At 47.2% G+C, this 13863-nt stretch overlaps 1 protein-coding gene across 1 annotated transcript; it reads left to right on the top strand.

Moving 5' to 3' along the window:
• The first annotated feature begins 4588 nt into the window (after positions 1-4588).
• Positions 4589-5521, top strand: LOC133282469 (olfactory receptor 5G9-like). Its single transcript, XM_061478463.1, has one exon. It carries the CDS (start codon positions 4595-4597, stop codon positions 5519-5521), a length of 927 nt encoding a protein of 308 aa, XP_061334447.1. The 5' UTR covers positions 4589-4594.
• Positions 5522-13863: the final 8342 nt, after the last annotated feature.

Raw genomic sequence — 13863 nt, 5'->3', positions numbered from 1 at the left:
TGCGAATTTAAGTAGGGGTGTAAAGAGCCTGAGTGCTGCTGGGAGGGAGGATCAGGGGTATTCCTCTCCCCTGAACACCCAAAGCGCTGCTTGCCTGGCTATCTTGACGAAGCTGATGGAGCAAGTGCTGTACTCAGCTGTCTGCATCTGGGACTTCAAGCTGCATTATTCACCCTGCACAAGCACACCCAGGTATTCTTAGTGCCTCTTTCTGGATTCATGTAGCTCTCTTCAATAATCTTTGAATTATATTATTCTTCTTTTCTAAATTAGGTTGAGGGTTATTTCTCCCTCTGTTACACTGATTTTCCCACTTCACAAGCCTTCGGTTTAGCCCAGTACTCAGTGGGGAAGAAAGACATTCAAAACCACACAGAAATCCTTTACTTCCCGTCCTTCAGTGCATCTCCTGGACTGTCAGTCTGATGCCTTCCAGCAGAAAAACAGGTTGACATTGAAAACATCTAAAGCCATCTGCATTCTTCTCTTTCTTCCTTCCCCGCATTTTCATAGCTTGGTGTTCTCTTCTATCTGCCCCATCCTTTGTCATTTTTAAATGTCTGGACAAGGTTATCATTCAATATTTCTACTAAGGGTTTTATAATGTCTCTTCATCTAGGAGAAGCATTCAGGACACACCGGCACTCAGGATTCTTCAGAGGAAGACTGGGAAATATGACTTCATCCTGATATATCCTCAAAGCAGCCACATTTTGAGCCAATGCTTTTGACCAAAGTGTTGTACAATCACTAGTAAAGTGTATGGAAATAAATGCATCTGATGAAAAGGACTCCCCATGACCAGCGCGAACCATCCACACAGAGGATGCTTTGTTGTGTTTGTTTTCGGCTCCCTTCAATGCAATATTAGATGATCTCTGTGGATGTAAAGGGCTTCCTCAGGGAAACACTGAAAGGAAGAGGTATGTGATAGATGGGGAAATACAAAGCAAACGGTCCTGGGCCTTTCTTCCTGGGTAGGTCTCTGCAGGAGAACTGGTCTTGGAGGTGTTGATGCAGCCAGAAGGAGTTTGGGGAATGAATGGTTCCTTCAAACAGGTTCAGGTGATTTTAAGCGTGGACTGAGTCTTGGATAATTCATCCAAATAAGTATCAGTTATTTAATAGCAGGACTGAGACAGCACCATGGTGTTTTGTGTTTAAATTGTGCTAAATGAAAGTAGTTCCCACAAAAAGGAGGCTCAGCCTTAAGGTAAGGCAGTGACCACTGTCTCCAGTGCCTGGTTGATAACTGTTCATCCCAAGCGAGCTTGAAGATCTGAGGGAAGGACCAAAGGTTCAATACAGCTCTGGTATCCCCTGCAGTTCTGATACAGTTTTGGTGTCTATAGAATACTAGAATCATAGAATAGTTAGGGTTGGAAAGTACCTTAACATCACCTAGTTCCAACCCCCCTGCCATGGGCAGGGACACCTCACACTAAACCATGCCACCCAAGTCTCTGTCCAACCTGGTCTTGAACACTGCCAGGGATGGAGCATCCACAGTCTCCCTTGGCAACCCATTCCAGTGCCTCACCACCCTCACAGGAAAGAATTTCCTCCTTATATCAGATCTGAACTTCCCCTGTTTAAGTTTTAACCCATTACCCCTTGTCCTGTCACTACAGTCCCTAATGAAGAGTCCCTCCCCAGCATCCCTATAAGGCCCCCTTCAGATTCTGGAAGGCTGCTCTGAGGTCTCCACGCAGCCTTCTCTTCTCCAGGCTGAAGAGCTCCAACTTCCTCTGCCTGTCTTCATACGGGAGGTGCTCCAGTCCATGAGCATCCTCGTGGCCTCCTCTGGACTTGTTCCAACAGTTCCATGTCCTTTTTATGTTGAGGACACAAGAACTGCACACAATGCTCCAGGTGAAGTCTCACAAGAGCAGAGCAGAGGGGCAGGATCAACTCCTTTTACCGGCTGGCCACTCTCCTTTGGATGCTGCCCAAGATACGGTTCATTTCTTGGCTGCAAGCACACACTGCTGGCTCATGGTCCTTTTCTCATTGACCAACACCCCCAAGTGCTTCTCTGCAGGGAACATAAGAAGGCCATGGAGCTGCTGGAGTAAGTCCAGAGGAGGCCATGAGGGTGCTCAGGGGCTGGAGCAGCTCCCGTATTGCGCCAGGCTGAGAACACTCGGGCTGATCAGACTGGAGAAGAGAAGCTGCTTGGAGACCTCAGAGCAGCTTCCAGCGTCTGAAGGGGGCTACAGGGATGCAGGAGAAGGACTCTTCATCAGGGAGTGTAGGGATAGGACAAGGGGTGGTGGGTTCAAACTGAAGCAGGGGGATCCAGATTGGATTTGAGGAAGGAATTCTTCACTATGAGGGTGCCGAGGTGCTGGCACAGGGTGCCCAGAGAAGCTGTGGCTGCCCCATCCCTGGCAGTGTTCAAGGCCAGGTTGGACACAGGGGCTTGGAGCAAACTGCTCTAGTGGAAATTGTCCCTGCCCATGGCAGGGGTTGGAAGTTGAGAGCTTTTAGGTCCCTTCCAACATAAACCAGTCTGGGATTCTGTGATACCTGATATGAGCATCCAATACATTTATCCCATGTAAGTGAGCTGGAGCAGTGCTAAGGACCTGTGATAGGCACACATAGGTTAGCATGTGGCCAGAAGTATGTCCCAACTAAAATCTTCCTGGGATGTCTGGTCCTCACATCTTTTCCTTTCTGGATGTTCAGTACCAGGTCTGTGCTTTATGGATTTGACCATGTCACATCCCCTTCTGTATGTCATCACATTATTGAGGGGAAAGATGCTCTAAATGAAATAGTAGATGGAGGGGTTTTAACATTTAATCCAAACACACCATTTCTGTTTAATGAACTGTACAACTGCTGGAAGAACATGTACTTGTATAATGACAAACTGAATAAATTTGTGGTTTAAAATAAGCACCTTTGGAAACCGTGGTCTTCTGCAAAGAACTGTGATGAATAATGAATGAATGCAATGGCAACCAGTCAAAATCTAATTTAAATTGGTGTGAAGTGAAATGCTCACTTTATAAGCTTTTAATCAAAGTTTCTGATGGAGTTTTCATGAAAAGTAGAGACATTTGGACAATTCCCTCAAGAAAAGAGAACACAACATGTGAAGCAACGTATTCAGATAGAATAAGAGAGGGACTATTCATCAGGGCCTGTAGGGACAAGCCAAGGGGAATGGCTTTAACCTGCCCGAGGGGAGATTGAGATGAGCTCTTAGGCAGAAGCTCTTCCCTGTGAGGGTGCTGAGGCGCTGGCACAGGGTGCCCAGAGAAGCTGTGGCTGCCCCATCCCTGGCAGTGTCACTTAGCCCAAAGTAAAGTGATGTTTTTCAGATGTACTCCTTGGGTACAAACTGGAACACAAGAGGTTCCACTTAAACTTGAGAAGAAACTTCCTACAGCAGCGTCCTGAGCTCCAGCTCCTCATGATGCTCTGGGCTTCCCAGGGAGCTGCTTGTGCTGTGTCCTCCCCATGCAGCTGCTGAGAAGGCAGGTTTGGAGATCACCCTGGTTGAGAACGCTCTCAGGAGGGAGGGGAAACCACTCTAAACATCTATGTAAGCTTGCATAGGAACAGAGTTTGGACTGGAAGGGACCTTAAAGCTCATGCAGTTCCAACCCCCTGCCATGGGCAGGGACATTTTCCACTAGAGCAGGTTACCCTAAGCCCTGTCCATCCTGCACTTTCCATAGGTCAGGAATTCCTTCCAGTGTCTAGTTAAGAAGCCCCAGCAAAGATGGAAGGAACTGGTGTTTGGCAAATGCCCGCAAGAGCATGAAGGATCAACTCTGCACTGTGAGAGCACTACTTTTCTCTGTGTTCCAGGTTGAGACGAATGATCTCCAAGCCCCAGGCTCAGCACTAATGAAGTTAATGAAGTGCAGCACTAAGGTAAAGCATGGAACCTCCCCACTGCTTTCCACAAGGGTCATTGCTCAACATCCAGGAGTGAGCCAGAGGAGCACAAACTGTGTTGTGCCATGGTGTTGGAAGAGACCTTAAATCTCACCCATTTCCAAGCCCCTGTGATGGCCGGGGACACCTTCCACTAGAGCAGGTTGCCCTGTCCAACCTGCACTTTCCATAGGTCAGGAATTCGTTCGTTACAAAGAATCCAAAGCAGAGAAGGAAGAAGCAGGTGGTTGGCAAATGCCCACAGAAGGATGAAGGATCAGCTCTGCACTGTGAAAGCACCATGTTTCTCTGTGTTCCAGGTTAAGCCGAATGATCTCCAAGCCCCAGGCTCAGCACTAACACAGGCGATGAGGTGTGGTACTAAGGTAAAGCTATTCAGGTATGCAATGTCCCTGCTGCTATCCACAGAGATTGTTGTTCAACATCTAGGAGTGAGCCAGAGGAGCACACACCACGTTGTGCCATGGTATTTAACTGCTTGAGCATCCCTTTGTTCTACCTGTGCTGGCACATGACTCTCACCAAGCTCTTCCTCATTGATCTGTGCCTGAACTCTCCATCCTGCAGGACTGTCTCTGAGCAGCTCCCACCACACAGAGGCTTCTCCACCTGGGACATCCCTGCCTCTTGGAGAGGAAACCCCCAGCCAGGAGCTCACACACAAAGCACCATCCAGCCCATGGCACAAAGCAATTGCACCCAAGTGACCGAGTTCAGCCTGGCGGGCTTCACAGAGGACCCGGTGACTCAGGTCTACTTGTTCCTGCTCTTCCTGCTCACCTACGTTGTCACCATTGTGGGCAACCTGGGCATCATCATCTTAATCAGGGCCAGCCCCCACCTCCACTCCCCCATGTATCATTTCCTGGGCAGCCTGGCCTTTGTGGACCTCTGTTTCTCCACCATCATCACCCCCAGGATGTTGGTTGACTTGATGTCAGAGAAGAAGAGCATTGCTTATGCTGGGTGTGTGGCTCAGGTGTTTCTCTTTGATATCTTTGTGGTATCTGAATGCCTCCTGCTGGCTTCAATGGCCTATGACCGTTACGTGGCCATTTGCCATCCCCTGCTGTACCCCCTTGTCATGTCCCCAAAGTGCTGTTTCCAGCTGGTGACTGTCTCGTACCTTGTGGGGCTGACCAATGGCGTGGGACAGACCATCAGCATGTCCACCCTCTCCTTCTGCAGGTCCAGCGCCATCGACCTCTTCTTTTGTGACATTTTCCCTCTCATCTCGCTCTCCACCTCTGACACCACCCTCAGCCACACCATCCTGACCACTGCAGCATCTCTCTTTGGTGTGTCCAGCAGCCTGGTTATCCTGCTCTCCTACGTGGCCATCATCGCCACCATCCTGAGCATCAATTCAGCTGAGGGCAAGCGCAAAGCCTTCTCCACCTGCACCTCCCACCTCACCACTGTCAGCATCTTCTATGGGGCATCCTTTTTTATGTATTCATTCCCCAGCTCAGACAGCTCAAGAGCAGCAGATAAATGGGCTGTGGTGATCTACACCGTGGTGACTCCCATGCTGAACCCCATGATCTACAGCCTGAGGAATAAGGAGGTGAAGGAGGCTTTGAGGAGACTCTTGAAAATAAAATGATCTTGAATTCTCCCAGTATAGGACCAGATAGAATGGAGATGTAGAGGGTAGATGCTCAGCTTTTGGTTAAGTATGAGTAACATGTTGGGGGTCTTCTGCACCCAGCCTTATGTGATGCACTGGTTGATGTGACTGAGAATACAAATAATTCCATGCTCTAAACTTTGATAAATATATTTAGTAGTTAATTTCACCTTATTGTTTAATTAGTCATTTATTTCACCTAGTCAAGACACAAGTAGACAACTACAAGTGTGCAATTCTCTTCATCTTAGGATAAGGGGGACCTTACTGCCCTCTACGCCTACCTGACAGGAGGATGGAGCCAGGAGGGGACCGTTCTCTGCTCCCAGGGAACAAGGGATGGGACAAGAGGAAACGGCCTCAAGCTGCACCAGGGCAGGTTTAGATGGAGCTGAGGAACAATTCCTGCCCCAGAGGGTGCTCAGGCATTGGAATGGGCTGCCCAGGGCAGGGCTGCAAGCACCGGCCCTGCAAGTGCTCACAAACCCTATAGACAAGGCCCCCAGTGCCATGGGTTAGGGGTGGCCTTGACAGTGCTGGGGAATGGTTGAACTTGATGAGCTTAAAGCTCTTTTCCTTTTTGCTCTCCCTTTTGCTTGGCAAATAAGAATAAACAGAGAGTGAATTCTACCATTGCACTGGATCAAACTCCATTTCTAGACAGTGTTGTTAAATTTATTGAGGGCCTTAAGAAAAGGACAAAAGCACCTTTGGCAAGAGAAATAGAGATGACAGCAAGTAAGTGTGATGCCATGCAGGCAGTATTATTAGGTTTTGATGCACAAACCTCATTCAATGATTTCCAGCACTCATTTCAGACAGCAAAGAATTTCAGTGAAATATGGTACTTGTGTGACCTCTGTTATGAATGAAGGTGCTTTGAAAGTGTTTTAAGATGTGATAGTGATGAATCCACACCAAAGAGCAGAAACTATAAAGGAATCCCCATCCACTGCTCCTCACCTTTGTTTTTGAGCTCCCTGTTGGCAGCAATAGAAGCCATGATCTCCATGGCAGCTTGATCACAACAGAGACCAGGAGCTGTGGTGTTGCTCAGCAGCCTTCAGACCTCCTGTGTGGCAGCCCATGGACGCCTGTACCGATGGCATTGCCTGCCCTGATGTCTCTCCTGTTGCTTTCCTGCACAGAGAGCTGATTGGTGATGGGCAAACATTGCATACATAAACCACCCCAAAATACTCCAATGTGTGCATTACCTCAGTCCATAGACCTGCAGCCTCTGCCAGGACCATGGTGAAACCCAGAGCCATGGCTGAGCTTTAGGGCTATCCTAGACACACATAATAACCTAGGCTGGAGGGAGAAGGTCCATGGCTGGATTCAGTTAAGTCTGGATCAAAGTGGTCTTCTCATATCTTAACAACACACAACTCACAGGCACTCAGGGTCAATCAGCTGAGTCCTGCTTTGTTCCCAAAGCCTCCTGATAATTCCCTGGTTATTATTTAACCCAGATGACAGTTGTTTTCCTGCTGAGCCTTGGGGACAACCAGGGGCAGAGGTTTCACACCCTCCCTGGCCCCTATGTCAGTGTTTGACTGCTCTTACAGTGGGGTTTTCTAACTCCCTCTGTTTCTAACTGGAATTTCCCATGCTGCAAATTCACAATAGGAAATCTCAGATTTACCCTCATCTGCAAGATAAAGCACATGGAGAACTTCCAGATGGCATCAAGTCAAAAAGAATGGGACACCATTAATCCTTGCATTAATCCTTTCTCTGTCCCTGAAATCATCAAATCATGGAACGGGTTGGGATGAAGGGACCTTAAAGCTCCTCCAGCTCCAACCCCTGCCACGGGCAGGGACCCCTTCCACTGGAGCAGCTTGCTCCAAGCCCCTGTGTCCAACCTGGCCTTGAACACTGCCAGGGATGGGGCAGCCACGGCTTCTCTGGGCACCCTGTGCCAGCGCCTCAGCACCCTCACAGGGAAGAGCTTCTGCCTAAGAGCTCATCTCAGTCTCCCCTCGGGCAGGTTAAAGCCATTCCCCTTGGCCTCTCCCTAAAGGCCCTTGTCCAAAGCCCCTCTCCAGATTTCTCATAGCCCCTCTTAAGTTATTGAAAGGCCACAATAAGGTCTCTCTGATGCCTTCTACAAAAATATTCAATGACTTTATGTCCAGCTGCTCTCTCCTTCACCATCACCAAGTGTTTAAATAGGAACATGAGCTCTTAGTGTCTTAAAAACACAAGTCTGTGGCTACAACCCTATCACTCTGCTCATTGTGGCTTCACATTGGAGCTGGTGCTGTCAAACCCCAAAGCTTTTTGCTCCTTGTTGTGTGTGTTTAAGGAAACCAGTGGTTTGCTGTGTCTAAGGACTGCCACTGCCTTCAATGGTGTTATCATCTGACCAGGAGAGCAGAGCAAACACCAAGTGAGGTTCTAGGAAGCAGAAGCAGCAGCCAGCATTGCAATACATCTTCCTGCTGGGTCATGATGAGCAAGCAATGAGGTGCCTGGCTTCTGGCATTCCTGCTGAGGAGCTCCTAATGGCTTTAGCTCCCCACTCGCAGGTGGAGCTGCTTTCACTGTAGTTAAATCTGGTTTAAAGTCAGCTGAGCAAATGCTGGGTAGGAGCTACCTCCCCTTCTTTGGGTACTTAGTGATTGGATTTAGGAATCACCTCAAATGTCCTTAGGCAAGCACTTATCTCCTTACATTTGAATGCACCATGTCACCTCTATGTGTTTACTGTGTCCATCCGCTCCCTTTATTGCTGAGGGAGATTTGGTGGGGTTCATGCCTCTCACTGCAAGGCAGACACCTCCATTGCTCCAGCTGAAGAGATCTGAATGAGCTCTGCTGATTGCATTGGACAGTCTCATCAGCTGTAATGGGACCTTGGCTCATAAATAAATAAGGAGAGACTTTCATGATTGCCTTGTAATGCAAGTCATGTCTAAAAGAGGGTGAGTGCTGTCCTCTTTGGAGATGTCTGGTATGGCTCCATTAGCTGTTGAGGTAAACTTAATCAGGGGAAGTTTAGGTTGGATATAAGAAGGAAATTCTTTCCTGTTAGGGTGGTGAGGCCCTGGAATAGGTTGCCCAGGGGGGTTGTGAATGCTCCATCCCTGGCAGTGTTCAAGGCCAGGTTGGATGAGGCATTGGGTGATATGATTTAGCGTAAGGTGTCCCTGCCCACAGCAGGGAGGTTGGATCTAGATGATCTTAAGGTCCTTTCCAACCCTAATGATTCTATGATTCTATGTAGAAATGAAAAGGTGAAATTCACTTCGGTTTTACTCCCTTTAAAACTGTTGGCCATGTTATCTTTATTTTCTTTTTGAAAAAGAATTGGGAGATATTAGAATGGCTTCTTTTAGACACTGTTGTTACTTGGAGGAACCCTTCTGAGGTCCTGGTGGAAGAAACAAGGAGATTTTCGTCAAGTACTGGTGAGTTCATCTCTGTGTCTGCCTTTACCACTATTGATGGCTTGGAAAGAGATGTTGGTGGCTTGAGATAAGCTCTTGCACATAAGCTCTTCCCTGTGAGGGTGCTGAGGTGCTGGCACAGGGTGCCCAGAGAAGCTGTGGGCCAGTTTTAGGCAGGTGGAATCAGACAGACTTCAAAAAGGGAAAATGCTGAGTCCTGCCTATGAGGAGGGCTTGCTCTAAGCACTAAGACAGGCTGGGGGGCAGCTTATCAGAGAGGGACAAGGCTCTTGTGGTGTCCACTGAGTTGAAATGAGCCATCAATGTGCAATAAATGTCTGAGCACAGGCTGGGGAATGGGGAAGTAAAAGCTGCTTTGGCAAGGGTGGAGGGAGAAGATGAATTGTGCTGAAGAAATGGTCATCTTGTTTGAAAAGGGGCTGATGGAAAGAGGGGAGTGGTAGGGGAAGGAGGAGGAATGCTCATTTCTCATCAGGCAATATAGTTATTTTAAGGTCATCCCCTCATCTTTTTAAGGTCTGCATACTTCAGGTTAACATGAACAGCAGTCATCTCGTGTACATCTATACATACATACATGTACTTTAAATAGAAGTAAGAACAGAGGAAGGAATATATGCAAGAATAATTCAGATGAGAAGGGGTTGGTTTTTTCCTTGAAGCTACAAGTACGTGGAATTGCATTCAGGGATTCTGGTCTCACTTTAGTGGACTCAAACATCACTACAGAGTCAGAAAATCACTCCAATTTGATTTCTTACCTATTTAAAGCAACACTAATACTTGTGGCAGATTAAGGCATGATATTATTGTATTTACTTGTCCTTAAATAAGAACAACTCCCACAGACAGCAAAGAAATCATCCCAAACAAGCCTCCTTCTTAAAAAGAATTTGGATGCTCATGGGAAGATGCTTATGTTTTGCAGGACCAATTCTTTCCATAACAGAGCAGCCACAGCTTTAGGATTTAAGCTTCAAGATTATTTGTTTCCATATAGGAACTGTTGCCTATTATTTTATCAAGGTATTATTTTTCAGTATATTATTTAGGACCTTCAACCATCATGGTTTTCTCTCCCAGGAATTGGGTGCACTCCTAAAGGAAACCCCAAATCCTGCATTAACCTCATGCCCTGTGTGTTCCTGTGAGCTGGGAGAAGTGATTGAACCTCTTCCCATGTTTCTTTGTCTCCTGCTGCCAAGAGAGTGGCTGGAGGAAAGCACTTGAGTGTGACCATGTTTGTCCTCTTGGGCTTCCCCAACGTGTAGAAGCTGCTCTTTGGGACTCTTTTACTCATTTCCATCAGCATGGTGGTGGGGAACCTTATGAAGACCAGCTCTCAGCTTCATGTGCCCATCTCCTTATTTCCTCATAGGCAATGTACTTATTTCCTCCGTAGGATGTAGCTGGCCATTTTGCTCTTCTGGATGGGCCTGCACCGTGGAAAGCTGCAACCATGATGACCTAGAAGCAGAGTGTAACTTCATTCCCTGTGATAAGCAGTCACGCAACTTGGTCCAGGAACAGCCTTTCAAGGCACTGTCTGAGCAGTATTGTCTTTTCCTTGGATGCCATCTGGTGCTGATGACACAGATGCTCCATGCTTCTGGCCATATGTTGTATCCAGACATGTCCAACCTATTTCATGGCTCAAAGACTCTCGGTGTTGTCCGGAGCTACCCTATCATTTCTTCTTCTCCTTATGTCTCTCCATGCAGGCAAAGGTTATTTTCCATCCCAGCTGCAGCTTACTCATGATTTCTCATTCCAGGGTTTGGGGGTTGAGTCACATTGGTCCAAGGAGTCATCTTATCTAACTGTAGGCTTTCACATCTGATTTAGGCACAGAAGGTTCCCCTTATGGAGACAAGGATGCATCTGGAGGCTTTGATTCAGCTTGGCTCTATTTTAAACATGCATATCAGGGATTTCTTCTGGAAAAAGTGGATGGTTCTCTCCACTTGCAGTGATGGGTGATGGGCAGACACAGCTACAATGTGGACTGTGTTCAGAGCAGACAGAGGCCATAGCCTGAAGAGTCAGTTTAAGTCTAATGGGAAACATCAGCTCACTGTGCTGATGTGTTGGGGTCCTTCAGAAACCCCACTCAAAAGTGAGGAGGTGCAAGCAGCTTTTCATACAACCATGGAATGGTTTGGGTTGGAAGGGAGCTTAAAGCTCATCCAGTTCCAGCCCCCTGCCACAGGCAGAAACAACTTCCAGTAGAGCAGGTTGCTGCAATCACCATCCAACCTGTCCTCAATCATTTCTGTTGGTCAATAATGTCTAATGCAGTAGAGCCTCAAAGCTCAGCATGCATAAATCACTTCCTGAACAGAATAGGAAAGCAAAATGGATGTCAGCAGTGTCCTGGCTGTGTGTTTGCTTTCACAAAGGTTGCTAATAGCAGATAGTAACTTCCTGATGAGGGGTTTCTATTCTGCATGGATGGATAGGAAATTATTGCCTAGGAGATACTAGTGTTGTTTTGCTCTTTTTAGAGCTGTAAGACAGGAACTTTTCCCCATAAACTTGTGCCTAAAGGGGTTTCAGGAAACATAGTGGCTTAGGACAGGTGCCTGTAGGAACAGGCCAAGGGGAATGGCTTTAACCTGCCCGAGCGGAGACTGAGATGAGCTCTTAGGCAGAAGCTGTTCCCTGGGAGGGTGCTGAGGCGCTGGTACAGGGTGACCAGAGAAGCTGTGGCTGCCCCATCCTTGGCAGTGTTCAAGGGCAGGTTGGACACAGGGGCTTGGAGCAAGCTGCTCTATTGGAAGGTGTCCCTGCCCGTGGCAGGGGTTGGGGCTGGAGGAGCTTTAAGGTCCCTTTCAACACAAACCAGGCTGGAATTCTATGATCCAGGCCCATGAAATTGTCCTTAATGCACAAACATGCCAACACACTGACCCTCCAACTCCTTGGCTTTGGGCCTGAACCATCTCTGTCAAGCAAGGCAGCTGTAGAAGTGAACTTTGTTGTTAACAAAGAAGAAAGTTTCTTTCTTGTTATCCCCAGCTAATTAATCTCTGATAGCTTGTTATGAAGAATGAGGGAAGTCACATCCAGGTTTTCTGAGAAGCTTTTGTGGTGCTGAGGAAGCTTCCTTGGTAAACCCCAGAAGGTCTTGTTAAAGCTGATGACTCCTGGAAGGGTGCTTGGTCCCCACTTTGGCAAAGTGAGCAGCATCACTTGTGATGGAAATAGCTGTGAGTGCTTGTATTGTGAAAGCCTGGATTTTGGGCCTGCTGGAGGGCTTTCTGTGCTCATGCAAGATTGGTCCTACTCTCTCTGTAAAGACACATCCCTGTCTTCATGACATGCGCAGATCATGTGGTTCTTGCTAATGGGGTGCTTTGTCCCTTCCTGCTTTTGACCCCTAATAAAGGGAGCTGGGGAAGCTCATTGCATTTCTCTTCACTTTTCAGCCTCCTCAAGAATACTTCATACATTGAATTTCTTGTTATTAGTTGCCTTGGGATGGATTTATTTGTGTCTCTCTTTAGTTTTTACCAGTTAAAAATGTTCTTAAACTGTTAAACTGAGGCAAGTTGAAGTCTACTACATCCATCCTCCATTTCTGACTGGCTTTCATAAATGTGATTTTCCTACCATTATGAATTTGGGATTGGAGAATAAGCATGGGTCACCTGACTCAACATCTAAAATTCATTGCCTCGTTATGTGCCAGTCAGGTCCCTTCTAGAATGGATAGAAATAAGAGGATGTTTTATCACATCCTAGGACAGCTGGTGAGGATGGATGTTGTCCAGAGCAGGTCTGAACATCAGAAGGACTTGTACCATGCACCCTCTCTCCATGGTATGTGCATCTCTGAATAGCTTTCTCTGGATTAAATGAATTCCAGTCAGGATGTGAAGGCCTCCTGGAGGACAAACTGCATCAGTTGCCCCCTCAAAACTATTTTCAGTTTGTTTTAATCCAAAAGACAGGACAAGAGGAAATGGCCTCAAGATGCACCAGGGCAGGTTTAGTTGGAGCTGAGGAGCAATTCCTGCCCCAGAGGGTGCTCAGGCATTGGAACAGGCTGCCCAGGGCAGGGCTGCAGGCACCGGCCCTGCAAGTGTTCACAAACCCTATAGACAAGGCCCTCAGTGCCATGGGTTAGTGGTGGCCTTGGCAGTGCTGTTGTAAGGGTTTGACTGGATGAGCTTGAAGGGCTTTTCCAACCTGGTTGATTCAATGAGTCTAAAAGGAGCCCAGTTCATGCAGCCTGACCCCAGCCTCTGATGGGGATGGAAACACAGTGGGGGGAGGACACTCTGTGTGTGTGTCTTCCAACTTGAACTCTTGAAACTGCTCTTTTTATCTGAACAAATACTAGAGATACAAAAACACACTTTCACTGAGCACAGATGGAGACACAAAACTGTGATTTAATGACTCAGCTTTTAATTATCTAAATTCGAAGAAGGTGAAACTACTTCAGATCTCCTAATCCCTCATCCCAACACTCTTAAAAGAGGTATTTTAGTTTTCCTTTCAGTTGGACTAAAACTTCATATAGGGGGAAAACATATAAGATAATTGAAGGACTAAGAAACCACTTTCTTTGCATGTTTTCCTATAAGTGGTGGTGGAAACTATCACTTAAGTTGCAGGGAAGGAGTCAGATGCAATGAAATGCCCCAGGTCAGGTTTGGTCTCCCTTATATAGAAATGTGGTGTCATTTGCTCTGTCCTGAAGTGCCCAGGACCTTGGCAAGCACTTGACATGTACATCCTGCAACCTTCAGAAGGGTTGGGTCATTCTGGAGCAACATCTGAAAGCTCAGAGTGAGCTTCAGGGGCATCTCCAGGGTGTTAATAGTTAATGTTCAGGCAACTGAACTCTGTCTCAGATGCCTTTATGCTTCCTGACATGGTTCATCCAATCTG

Source organism: Pezoporus flaviventris, unplaced genomic scaffold (genome assembly GCF_033815535.1).
Source record: "Pezoporus flaviventris isolate CSIRO_AGI_PZ_B2104156 unplaced genomic scaffold, CSIRO_AGI_Pfla_v1 ptg000123l, whole genome shotgun sequence".
NCBI lineage: Eukaryota > Metazoa > Chordata > Aves > Psittaciformes > Psittacidae > Pezoporus > Pezoporus flaviventris.
This window is presented reverse-complemented; position numbering and strand designations above follow the sequence as displayed.